The 12,639-nt window shown below is 42.4% G+C and overlaps 1 protein-coding gene across 1 annotated transcript in view; it reads right to left on the bottom strand.

Moving 5' to 3' along the window:
• Positions 1-307: 307 nt before the first annotated feature.
• The window catches only part of LOC311041461 (uncharacterized protein), a 31,838-nt gene continuing 19,506 nt past the window's right edge, over positions 308-12,639 (bottom strand). Inside the window, exons 6-7 of the mRNA XM_084051842.1 lie at positions 3,706-3,850; positions 308-563 (exon numbers count right to left, since the gene is read on the bottom strand). Coding sequence (XP_083907968.1) covers positions 476-563; positions 3,706-3,850 — 233 coding nt within the window. The 3' untranslated portion in view covers positions 308-475. The remainder of the gene's footprint in view (positions 564-3,705; positions 3,851-12,639) is intronic.

A 12,639-nucleotide genomic window follows, 5' to 3' on the forward strand; every position in this document is an offset into this window, starting at 1 on the left:
TTAATGGGTTAACGCCCAGCTTGTTACTACTTCGATTTCACTCTCCCGCCCGGTAGTCTCCAAATACCCTCCCTCTCTCCATTCCTCCTCCTCTCTATCATTCTATTCCTCCCTCCTTTCAAGCTCTTCCTCCCTCTTGCCTTGCCCTCCACGGTGCAACCAACCGCAAACTCCGTGCCATCATCTCCCTCATTAGTGCCGTCCTCTCCCCGCCGCCCCGCCGCCCCGCCCCCCGCCCCGGCCTTCACTCCCTGTCCACCCACCCGTGTTTTCCCATTTTTCTACCCCCCCCCCTCCTTTACACCTCCACTTTCATAAGAGCGTTGATCTCTTATTATGCAAGTTGCAGAATCAATCAATAAAGATAAAATTGCCCGTTTTTTTTTATCCAAGACACTTATTACAGTCTCCACCTGCAGAGAAAGGAAGCTAACACCCCCCCCCCCCGGCATTCATCCTGCTCTCCACAAAGCGCTCAGACAAGAGGTTGGTTGTCTTCACAGGTGGAGGGCAGTGACTCTGCACTGCCTTTGTAGATGGGCTTCTTCTGGGAGTGGTCGTCACTGTAGAGAGGGGGGGGGGAGAGAGGGAGAGAAGAGAGAGGGGGGGAGAGAGAGTGAATTGGAGGGGGGGAGTGGGAAGAGTGGGAGAGAGAGTGGAGGGTGGATGGAAGAGAGGGAGAGAGAGAAGAGAGGGGGAGGGAGAGAAAGAGAAAAGGGGGAGAGAGAGTTGGAGGGGGTGGAGTGGGTAGAGAGGGTGAGAGAGGGAAGGGTGGATGGGAGAGAGAGAGAGGGAGAGAGAGAGAGAGAGAGAGAGAGAGAGAGAGAGACGTGATAATCATTAAATCGACCTGCCTCTGCACGGCACACAGTAGGTGCACCAGGGAAGTATACAGTATGTGAGAAAATTATAGACTAGAACCCTGCAACGATCGACCGGAACAGCCGAACCCGCCGACAGACAAGACACGCGTACACACACACGCGCACACGCACACACACACACACACACACACACACACACACACACACACACACACACACACACACACACACACACACACACACACACACACACACACACACACACACACAGCTTTTACATACCACATTGGATTGAACATGCATGGCCACAAACACGCTCACATCACACCACGTACGAGGCAGACGCCTACAGAGACGCGCTGAGTAGCTGGCGCCTGGGCGGGGGGGGGGGGGTGGGGGGGTGTAGCCTGTAATATGTTCTTGTTCCAGGAGAACACGGGCATGAAGAGGTTAACGAGCACATCCGTATGAGAGGTCACGGCACTGACAACTAACAACGCTGCCTCGCATACAGCGTTTAATCCGTGAACGCATCGATCTCTGTCATTTTATAGATTTCTTTGGGCTATTCAAAAAATAGCAGATATACAAGCTCATAGCGCGGCACCGAGTGCCGCGCTATGAGCTTGTAGATCTGCTATTTTTTTTGAAAGATCGTGAACGTTTTGTGCAAATCTTGGAATGTATGTTTTTTAAAGCGAACGTTTATAAAATGTTTTTGTTCCAGGGACACCCCCAGAAGCAAAGATTTGAGTTACAAATGTTCGCTTTAAAAACGTACTGCTCAAAGAAATGTAGGGAACACTTTGATCCCTTAATTATTTTGAGTTTTCATGAACTGTGTACATACTGCTAACAAAAACAGCTCAAAAGAATTGAGGGATCAAAGCGTTCCCTTAATTATTTTGAGCAGTTATATATATTTATATATATACACATTTTAACGATATTTTTGTTTTTGTCTAATGTCAGTTATCACTGCAGGAGCTTTTTAAAATAACTTTTTATTTAATTACATTTTTTGAAGAGTACTGTATTAGTTTTATTGCATTAAAATGGAGTTATTAACCAGGGCTTTTTCTGCCAACGAGGAGAGTGGTGTGAAAGCCCTATGGAGAGTTGGGGGGGGGGAATGGGGGGGGGTCACAGAGAAGATCAAAGACAAGGGTCAAGCCCGTCGAGTCCACTGAGACAGACGCTAATGTAGCTTTTAAAACACCTTTAACTATACACACCCTATAGTATCCATATTCTGGGGTGAACGTTTGGCAAAAAAAATAGCAGATCTACAAGCTCACAACGCGTCGCTTTGCGACGCGTTGTGAGCTTGTAGATCTGCTATTTTCAGCAACGAGATAAAGGGAGCGGACAGAGTATAGACTGAGCCAGGGGGGGGGGGGGGGGCAAGGTCAACTATAGTATATAAGGTGTTTAAGTGGTTAAAGAACACACACGCGTGTGTGTGGGTGGTCTGCACACTTATATAAGAGAGCCAACGTACAGCACTGTATGGGAGCAGACAGCTCCCACACACACACACACACACACACACACACACACACACACACACACACACACACACACACACACACACACACACACACACACACACACACACACACACACACACACACACACACACACACACACACACACACACACACACACACACACACACAGAGAGAGTGGGTAACGGCCATCATCAGCATGCGTGTACACTCACAAACTCATGCACATACGCATTGGCCTTGGTGTGTCAAATATGCCGGAATGAAAGATTAAGGCAATAACCATACAAAATACTGTATGGACAATTGCAGGATAAATGATGGAGTCTGGGAGAGGATAAAGCACTATAAACAATGACACGCACGTGCGCGCACACACACACACACACACACACACACACACACACACACATACACACACACATGCACACGTACATAGACATGGTAATGTGCACATGCAAAAATATGCACCAGCACACATTCCTGTGTACACACACGAGGTGGCGCGCAAACGCACGCACACACACACACACACACACACGCACACACACACACAGTAAAATTTAAGTCCGGCATCGTAAAGCCTGACACATTTTCACACTCTCGGAATGAAGGATTTTTCACGGTGAACAAACACGGGTTATCCAGCGGGAGAAGATGTTAAACATGTTTGTGAAAGAGATCATTACTAAAGATTAACCCTTTATGACCGGGAACGCATCTCTGTCATTTTTTAGATTTCTTTGGTGCTATTCAAAAATAGCAGATCTACAAGCTCATAGCGCGGCACTCACCGAGTGCCGCGCTATGAGGTTGTATATCTGCTATTTTTTTTTTAAATCGTGGACATTTTGTGCAAATCTTTTAATATATATATCTTTAAAGTGAACATTTTAACTCAAATCTTTGCTTCTGGGGGATTCTACAAACGTCTTCTGAATCCTAACAGTTTTTTATTTTTTATTGTTAAAAACTAAATGTTATAGCAAAAGACTTTGCTATAATATCAGTGGTTCTCAAACTTTTTTCAAGGCCGAGGACCCGCATATCAAAATATGTTGTTCCAGGGACCCCCTCAAAAGCAAAAAACAAATGCGCTTTAAAAAAATATCTCTATAAATATATATGCAAAGATTTGCACACATTTTCACGATTTTTCAAAAAATAGCAGATCTACAAGCTCGTAGCGCGGCACTCGGTGCCACGCTACGAGCTTGTAGATCTGCTATTTTTGAATAGCCCCAAAGAAATCTTAAAAATGACACACAGATGCGTCCCCGGATTGAATGGATTAAACACACACACACACAAAGAACAGACAAACAACCCCCCCCTCCCTCCACCCCCCTCAAGCGATCCATCCATATTCTTACATGGGGCCCTTGGTGGTCTTGGCGAGCTTGGCCCTGCGGCACAGGAACGCGCTCATGGTGATGACGAGCAGCAGAAGTGCCAGGATGGTCCCCGAGGTCATCAGGATGAGGTACCCGTCACTGCTCTCCCACCAGCTGGCAGTCACTGAGGAGGAGGACAAGAGGAGAGGGATGGAATACATCACCGCAGGGCTGATACCGGGAGCTATGGCACGGCCGGCGGCCGCTACAAGCCTCAGGCAAACACACTCTCTGAAGGTAACATGTTGTTATAGAGGGAAGACAGACTGTGTGGTGTACACACAGTGTTGATTAGGGGGAGATAATTATTATGCTTAATCCGTTATGAGCGGGAACGCATTCTGTGTTATTTTTGGGATTTTAGCTATATCCAGTATTTTATACTTTTGGCTGTTCAAAAATAGCAGATATACAAGCTCATAGTGCGGCACCGAGTGCCGCGCTATGAGCTTGTAGATCTGCTATTTTTGAAAAATCTCGAAACTTTGTGCAAATCTTTGAACGTATAAATTTTTTGTAAAGCAAACATTTGTAAATCTTTGTCCCTGGAACAAATTATTTTGAGATGGGGGTCCGCGGGCCAAATACATCACTTTGGGAGGTCCTTGACACGAAAAAAGTTTGAAAAAACAGTTAGGATTTAGAGGACATTTGTAGAATCCCCAGAATAGAAGCAAAGGTTTGAGTTAAAAAAAGTTAGCTTTAAAAAATGTATATTCAAAGATTCGCACAAATGTTCACGATAATAAAAAAAGCTTGTTCACAAGCTTATAGCGACAGCGTGTCCCTCGGTGCAGTGCTATGAGCTTGTATATCTGCTATTTTTGAATAGCCCAAAGAAATCTAAAATGACAGAGACGCGTTCCCGGATTCAATGGGTTAATTTATAATCCGTGGTACAACAGCGGCTTGTGTAGAAAATAGCCGAACTACAAGCTCACAACGCACCGCATCGTGAGTTTCATGCCTTTGAGCAGTGGTGTGTTCTACCGCGTTACGCTATCTACGTAGTGTGACCTGCAGAAAAGTCTCGTAGCCAAGCGTAGCCCTCCAAGAAACCGTCCGAGGAAGCGTATGTGATACGCAGGAGGAGGGGCTGGGGGGCAGCGAGAATGTAAACTTCACTTCAAATAGCCTTTTTTATGACGATAATGTGGAGTCTGAGCTGAGTTTCGAAGTAATTCACTCATAGAGCGGTTATTTCATTCGGCAACCACACGTGCGGAATAAGGGAATAATTATAGTATGCCCTCTGAAAAAGCCTAGAACACACCACTGCCTTTGAGCGTAAGTGTGTGTAAACTGAGTGCACTGCCACGTGTTGTGTAAGGTTTAGCAGAGAAAACCTATTACAGAACAATTAAATCAATACAATCTCCCAATGTACAAGACAATAAAAAATAACAGACAAGATGGGTATATGGAACCTGCGTGCTACAACTGAATTAGCCAGCTCTACGGAGGACTTCAAGTTAATAATAGACCTAATGGACTTAAGGCTTGTGGGTAACCCATTCCACACTCCATACTGATTGCACTATACATTGTATGTACATATTATGTGCACTTAAAGTTACTTACTTATTTGATTGATTGAACCGTCAATGTTTTTGAAGGTTCTCAACAGCTTTAAATTAATTTCATGGTAGTCATGGTTTCATGGTCCATAATTGAGCTGTTGGTGTCTTCACATGCTGGGGAGCAACGTGTTATTATGTCTGTGGTAGTCTCGCGTGGCCAGACCTCCCACAATTTTCAAAGGTTTTCGGTCATACAGTCTGGGACTCGGATAGCCTGGCATTGGCCAGACCGATAACGTGGAACCACTCTCACGTTCCTCCCCGGTATCAGTCTGGACTTCGGCCCATAGGAAGCGAGTATGAGAAATCAGAAAATGATCGGGCCAATCAGTGACTGCGTTTCAACTGCAACAGTGATAAGCATCAAAATCATTTTCTGATTTCTCATACTCGCTCCCTATGGGGCCGAAGTCCAGACTGATACCGGGGAGGAATGTGAGAGTGAATCCACGTTATCAGTCTGGCCAACGCCAGGCTAGGACTCGGAAGCTCTGATCATGATTAAAATATAAAGCGGATATGAAGCCTCCTCCCCACTTCCGTTTCGTACTTACAGTAGCGCAAATCTATTCAAATATAAATGAAAATCATCTAAGTATACTGTATATAGCTTGCTGCTTAACAGAAATGGAAATAAAAAATGTTCATGTAAAGATATGTTAAAATATATTTTCATGAACGGAAGTCCCAGTTTCCTCTCTCGCATTTCGGGAGGTGTAGTTCCAGACTCTATGTAGCGTTCGAAGATTGTGGAATAGTTACTAGTTACTACGCGAGACCATGTCTGTGTGTACACCATGTTGGAAGTCGGACAAATGTTATTTAAATGGTGTTTCTAGTGGTGATTTCTACCTCTGGCATGAGGGGGAGGTACGGCAAGGACACGCCACTATTGCTCCCTGTCACTTCCAATGATGAGAAAGTGTTATTTCCACTATCTTAAAAAGTTATTACCTATTTAATTAGTACATGGGGCTTCCATGTGCCAAGATACGCGGCTTCGGCAAGGAGAGCGCTGACCGATGAGTCAATTGCCGCATTAATATGATATCTTGTACCATAATAAATAACGTGCGCGGATCGTGATTGGCTTAATTGTGGTTTCGTGGAGGTTGCGTGATAATTTCTTTGCGATTGCAATCGTGAGGATTATTATGAATCTCGTCGGGTTGATTGGCCGGCGTTTAGAAAAAAAACCAGAGCAATCATCTCAGGTCGTTGATAAAGATGATGAAGACAGATGAACTGCCCTAAATTGGATTAAGTGGTGAGGTTGTAATGAAATTAATTCTCCCACTTGCGGAGGGCCTTGACTTTTCCCTGAGACATTAAAAATGTGTCTCTCGCTCGTAGCAGATTTACGTAAAAGACTGTCGCTTCTCCTTAAGTCTCGTTAACCCCTTCAATCCGGGGACTCTCTCTGTCATTTTTAGATTTCTTTGGGCTATTAAAAAATAGCAGATATACAAGCTCATAGCGCGGCACTGCTATTTTTGAAAAATCATGAAAGTTTGTGCAAATATTTGATTTTTCTTTTTTTTTTAAGCAGACATTTGTAACTCAAATCTTTGCTTCTGGGGGTCCCTGGAACTAAATATTTTACAGATGTTCGCTTTAAAAATATATATATTCCAAGGTTTGCACAATTTTTCAAGATTTTTCAAAAAATTGCAGATCTGCAAGCTCATAGCGCGGCACTCGGTGCCTGCGCTACTATTTTTGAAAAGCAAAATAAATCTTAAAATGACGCAAATGATGCTTTCCCGGTCTTAAAGGGTTAATACTGCAACCAGGTAATGCAAGGACAGATGTTGTTCACTTTTGCACAGTATGTTTTTATGTATCGACTTTTCCTGTGATGTACTGTATAGGCTGCGTTTCCCTGTGCATTAAATACTATGTTCTATCAAACATTTTGCAAAACTTTGTAAAACATTGTTTATTCAAATGGAGAGGTGTCTCTCCCTAAAAAAAGAAACTCTCCATCCGTATTGATTTGAAATGCTTTTGTCTACTCAAAACAAGATCTGCAATCAATAGGCCCATGGTGCTGTGAAACTGACGAAAATAGATACAGTCCAAGAGAGTACGTGCACACATCCAAACAGACATTTTATCAGGTGCAGTAGAAAAACTAGAACAACAAGAGACAAGCTGGATATCTGCACAGTGTTCTGGATGCTCCCAAAGCTAAATGTATTAACCCATTGAGGCCTGAGGTTCCGATTCAGCAAAATGTCTTCTAAATCCTAAATGGTTTTCTGAAAAACTTTGTTTCTATATCAGTGGTTTTCAAACTTTTTCATGTCAAGGACCCCCAAAATGATATGAATTTGGCCACGGACCCCGCATCTCAAAATATTTTGTTCCAGGGACCCCCAGAAGCAAAGATTTGAGTTAATGTTTGCTTTAAAAGAATATATATATATATATTCAAAGATTTGCACACATTTTCACGATTTTTCAAAAATAGCAGATCTACAAGCTCATAGCGCGGCACTCGGTGCCGCGCTATGAGCTTGTAGATCTGCTATTTTTGAATAGCCAAAGTGTAAAACGATGTTTTAGCTCAAATCAAAAAGTGACACAGATGCGTTCCAGGTCTTGATGTATTAAGTCTACAATGTTTTGACCACACTGATTTTTGACAGGTAACCTACATAAAACATTCATACACCTGACAAAAACCTTTCTGTACCGAATGTTCAACCACTTAAACCCTATATATCAGGGGTCTATACTAGGCTCCCTCCTTCCCCCCCTCTACACCAAATATCTTCTGCGAAAGTAGCTGATTTGATGCATCTTGACCTTGTAGATCTGCTATTTTAGGCGAACGCTCGCCTATTTTTGCTATTTCCTATTATAATTACCATGGTAGGGATGCTAGGTTTCATGCGGTTAATACATTTCACTTTGAGAGCATCAAAAACACTGCAGATATTCTAGCTTTTCTCTTCAACTTACAAAAAACATTAATGCTTGCTTTTCTCTCACTTTTTCCTGGTTTCACAATGTCCTTCTGTCTGTCTGTACGATCTACTGATCTGATTGTCCTTCTGTCTCTCGGTCCTCATACATTTCTCTCCTCAGTGGGTTGACCAATAAGTATGGAAATTGCACAACAATGGGCATTGACAATTGGCCCATGCAGGGAGTGACTAGAAAGCTGTTTATTAGCATTTATATGAGCTCTCACTCAATTAACCCATTACGACCGGGAACGCATAAAAAAATATGTCTCAGATATATCTAAAAAAATAGCAGATCTACAAGCTCGTAGCGCGGCACCGAGTGCCGCGCTACGAGCTTGTAGATCTGCTATTTTTTGAGAAATCGTGAACATTTTTCCAAATCTTTGAATATACATTTTGTAAAGCGAACATCTGTAAAATATTTCGTTCCAGGGACCCCCAGAAGCAAAGACTTGAGTTAAAAAAAGTATATATTCAAAGATTTGCACACATTTTCAACATCTCTCAAAAAAATAGCAGATCTCCAAGATCTATATGAGCTTGTATATCTGCTATTTTTTGAATAGCCAAAGGAATCTAAAAATGACACAAATGATGCGTTCCCTGTCTTAATGGGTTAAGACTGCTGTGGGTGGAGCTGGGAGAGCGGTGCCAGGGTTAATTCATTGGCAGGTGTTTCCAGCATGTGCTCTCTCTCCTTTATAGTCGCCCGCTGTACCTGGGCTCAGGGCTATAAAGACAGCACCAGAGAGAGAGAGAGAGACATAAAGACAGCACCAGAGAGAGAGAGAGAGAGAGAGAGGAAGAGAGAGAGAAGAGAGAGAGAGCTGTCTCAACAGTGCAAACTTCTAAAGGACTTTGATTTAAACATAGCGAGCAGCAGCAGACCCAAGGCTGGCATCAATAGTGTCAGCAACGACCCCACAGTAGCACTCACAGTGCTATACTGTGACATAACGACCAGTCGACAGACAGGGACTTCTATACAGCTATAGGTGGTGGCCGTTCTCATGCATTTCTCTCCTCAGTGGGTTGGTATACTGTATCTTAACGCGGTGCCGCGCTATGAGCTTGTAGATCTGCTATTTTTGAATAGCCAATGTATAAAATAATGGTTTAAGTGGTTACACAGATGCGTTCACGGTTTTAATCCATTAAGACCTGAAGCCGATTCTACAAGATGTCTTCTAATTCCCAAGAGTATTCTGAAAGAAAACTGTAGAAAAAAGTTTCTATATCAGTGGTTCTCAAAAATGTTCATGTCAAGGACCCCCAAAATTATGTTTGGTCGCGGACCCCCATCTGGTTCCAGGGACCCCCAGAAGCAAAGATTTGAGTTAAAAATGTTCGCTTTAAAACAATATATATTCAAAGATTTGCACACATTTTCACGATTTTTCAAAAATAGCAGATCTACAAGCTCATAGCGCGGCACTCGGTGCCGCGCTATGAGCTTGTATATCTGCTATTTTTGAATAGCCAAAGTGTAAAATAAAGCTTTTTAGCTCAAATAAAAAAGTGACACAGATGCGTTCCAGGTCTTTAATGGGTTAAAATTGATTGAAGCTTATTTTTTACTTTCCGCAAATGTAAGCTGTTTATTTGCATCTTTGCCCACAGGCTATGGGATCTGTAGTGAGCCAGTCGTGGTCTCAAGTCTCATGTCTGCACATAGTTTGGCGGTGTGCGTCCCCGAGTACCAACTATAGTAATTCAAATTGATTATTAAACTGCCTCGTGGCTAAACTGTCGGTTCCTTTTTGAGTATACTGTATGTTTCTCTTACTCTAATGGCTAACATAAACGTGGGCAGGTTTTCCTCTCTCAATTTGTCACTCATTATCACTACTAGTTATGATCGGATAATTGTAAAAGGCAATATCAACAACGTCCATGTAAATGACATGACTGATGCATGCGAAAGCCAATTACACGTAGCCTGCGAGTTAGTTCTGGCAGATGCACTCGAGAGGTTACATGCATGCTCATTCTATGTGGCTGTTTACAGCGTCATGCAGACCCATACAGTACGTCATACACTGACGTGGCAGTCCGCTGTCCAATCGGGCGGGTTATTTAAGTTGCACTTACATCTGTGTTCCGTCCCTCTTTGTGTCATCATGGGTGTTGTCATGCGGCGTTTGCTCCCACCACCACCCCAGCACCACCAGTGGGCTCTGCTATCGGTTCTGTTCCCCATGGGGGGGTTGTTATTATAAATCTATCTCCCTGCTCTTAAAGATGGTTGTCTTAATTGTGCTGAGCAGGGAGAAAAATGTAGCAGAGCCTGAACGCCAAAATAAAACATTACATCCACTCTTGTATTCTCATTCTATTGTTTCAATATATTTGTCTGTAATATTGGTTCAATCTATTTGTGAGTTATCTGACAGAATTACATTGATATTCAATATTTTAGTGAGCAGCGTGTTACTGGGCCTACACGCAACCATGGTAACACATATCTAGTCATCTCAAAAGGGATACATGTCTCTGATCTATTGGTGTCAGATATACTGTATTATGTCTGATCGTTGCAGTATTTTTTCTGTGTCTTATCGAATTCCATAAGAATTCAACCTGAGATTACATTTAAAGCTCGGCACCTGGGCACCAGAGCAGCACTGCTGTTTAAAAAGGAAAGAAATAACCAGAGTTCTCAGTTCGCCTTGATCAACGGGAATGTAATATGAAAACAGCGAGAAAAATCTGGGCACTCGGAAAAAAGGGAGGAAAAATGTATGATAAGCATTACTAAAAAAAATGGCTTATCAAAGAAAAAAGTGTTTCAACCACAGAGGTTTTTCATGAGGACGTAGTGACACAATATCATATCATATTATAATACCATATGATTGATTGAATACTTTATTAGCAGTTTGCCCAAAAAAAAAGGCACATGAAAGTACAGTTCAATACAAGGTCTGCTAAGAGGATTTTAAACCCAACAAAGCCTATGGCTTGTTCCCATTGGGGTCCTTTGTACCGAACTCATCGAAATATAATCCTGCTATTTCCTCATGTTGAGGATGGATGATATTGATTACCCTACAGCTGATCAGAGTCAGACCTACAGCATACACCAATTCACTCTCTCCCCTAAGCCAATGCCCACTGAGCCCCCAACACTGAGCTTCATAAAAACCACTAAATCTAAACCACCTGCCCTGAACTTTTCACAGCTGATCGGCTTATTGCTATTGAATTTTAGATTTTCTCTGTGCTCTGACGGGATATTAAATTATTTCCAATTTTGAACAGTGCTGTGAGCACTGTGCTTGTTCTGACCTTTCTGTTGTGATGAGAATAATGTCAGGTTACCTCATATTTAACCCATCAAGACCGGGAACGCATCTGTGTCATTTTAGAATTCTTTGGCTATTCAAAAATAGCAGGTCTACAAGCTCATAGCGCGGCACTCGGTGCCGCGCTATGAGCTTGTAGATCTGCTATTTTTGAAAAATCGTGATTTTTTTTTTTTATATTCTTTTCCAAAAACTGTTGGATTTAGAAAACAATATTAGAATCAGCCTCAGGTCTTAATGGGTTAAAAATCATCTGTGAAAAAGAAAAATAAGCACGGCTTCTACTTAACACTTGACCAGCCGCTCCATAATCACTATAATATTCTGCGATCAAGCGGATCAAGTGTCAGACTCAGGTGATGTACAGAGTGCTTCAAGAACAGTTTCGTGCCATTTATAACATAACTGTCTTGAACAGGGCATACAGAAATCTGTGAAATGAGGTTCATGCAATTGTTGCTTTATTAAATGTTGTGCTTTTTTGTATGTATCTGCATGTAAGTACAAGGGGGTGGGGCTAAATGTTTGTCCCTGTCCTGTAATGTTGAGCTGAGAAAAGCATTATCTGAGTAATAACAATAAAAATAAGAGTCATGTCATCTAATCCAGTGGTTCTCAACCGGTGGTCTGGGGACCACCAGTGGTCCTTGGGGAGTTACCAGGGGGTCCCCAGCAAAATGAGTTAACATCCCGTCACAATCATTTTAACCACTTTAAAATAGCAGATATACAAGCTCATAGCGCGGCACCGAGTGCCGCGCTATGAGCTTGTAGATCTGATATTTTTGAAAAATCGTGAAAATGTGGGCATATCTTTGAATATAAATATTTTTTAAAGCAAACATTTTTAACTCAAATCTTTGCTTCTGGGCGGTCCCTGGAACAAAACATTTTCAGATAGGGGTCCGCGGCCAAATGTTTTATCAATTTAGGGGTCCTTGGCATGAAAGATTAGATTAGATCTAATCTAATCTTTCGTAGGAAATGGGGTGGATCAGCAGCCTATGGTATTTATAAATAAAATAAAAAGATTTGCACAATTTAAACTTTTTT

This window comes from Gymnoscopelus microlampas (genome assembly GCF_963454915.1).
Source record: "Gymnoscopelus microlampas genome assembly, chromosome: 3".
NCBI classification, from domain to species: domain Eukaryota; kingdom Metazoa; phylum Chordata; class Actinopteri; order Myctophiformes; family Myctophidae; genus Gymnoscopelus; species Gymnoscopelus microlampas.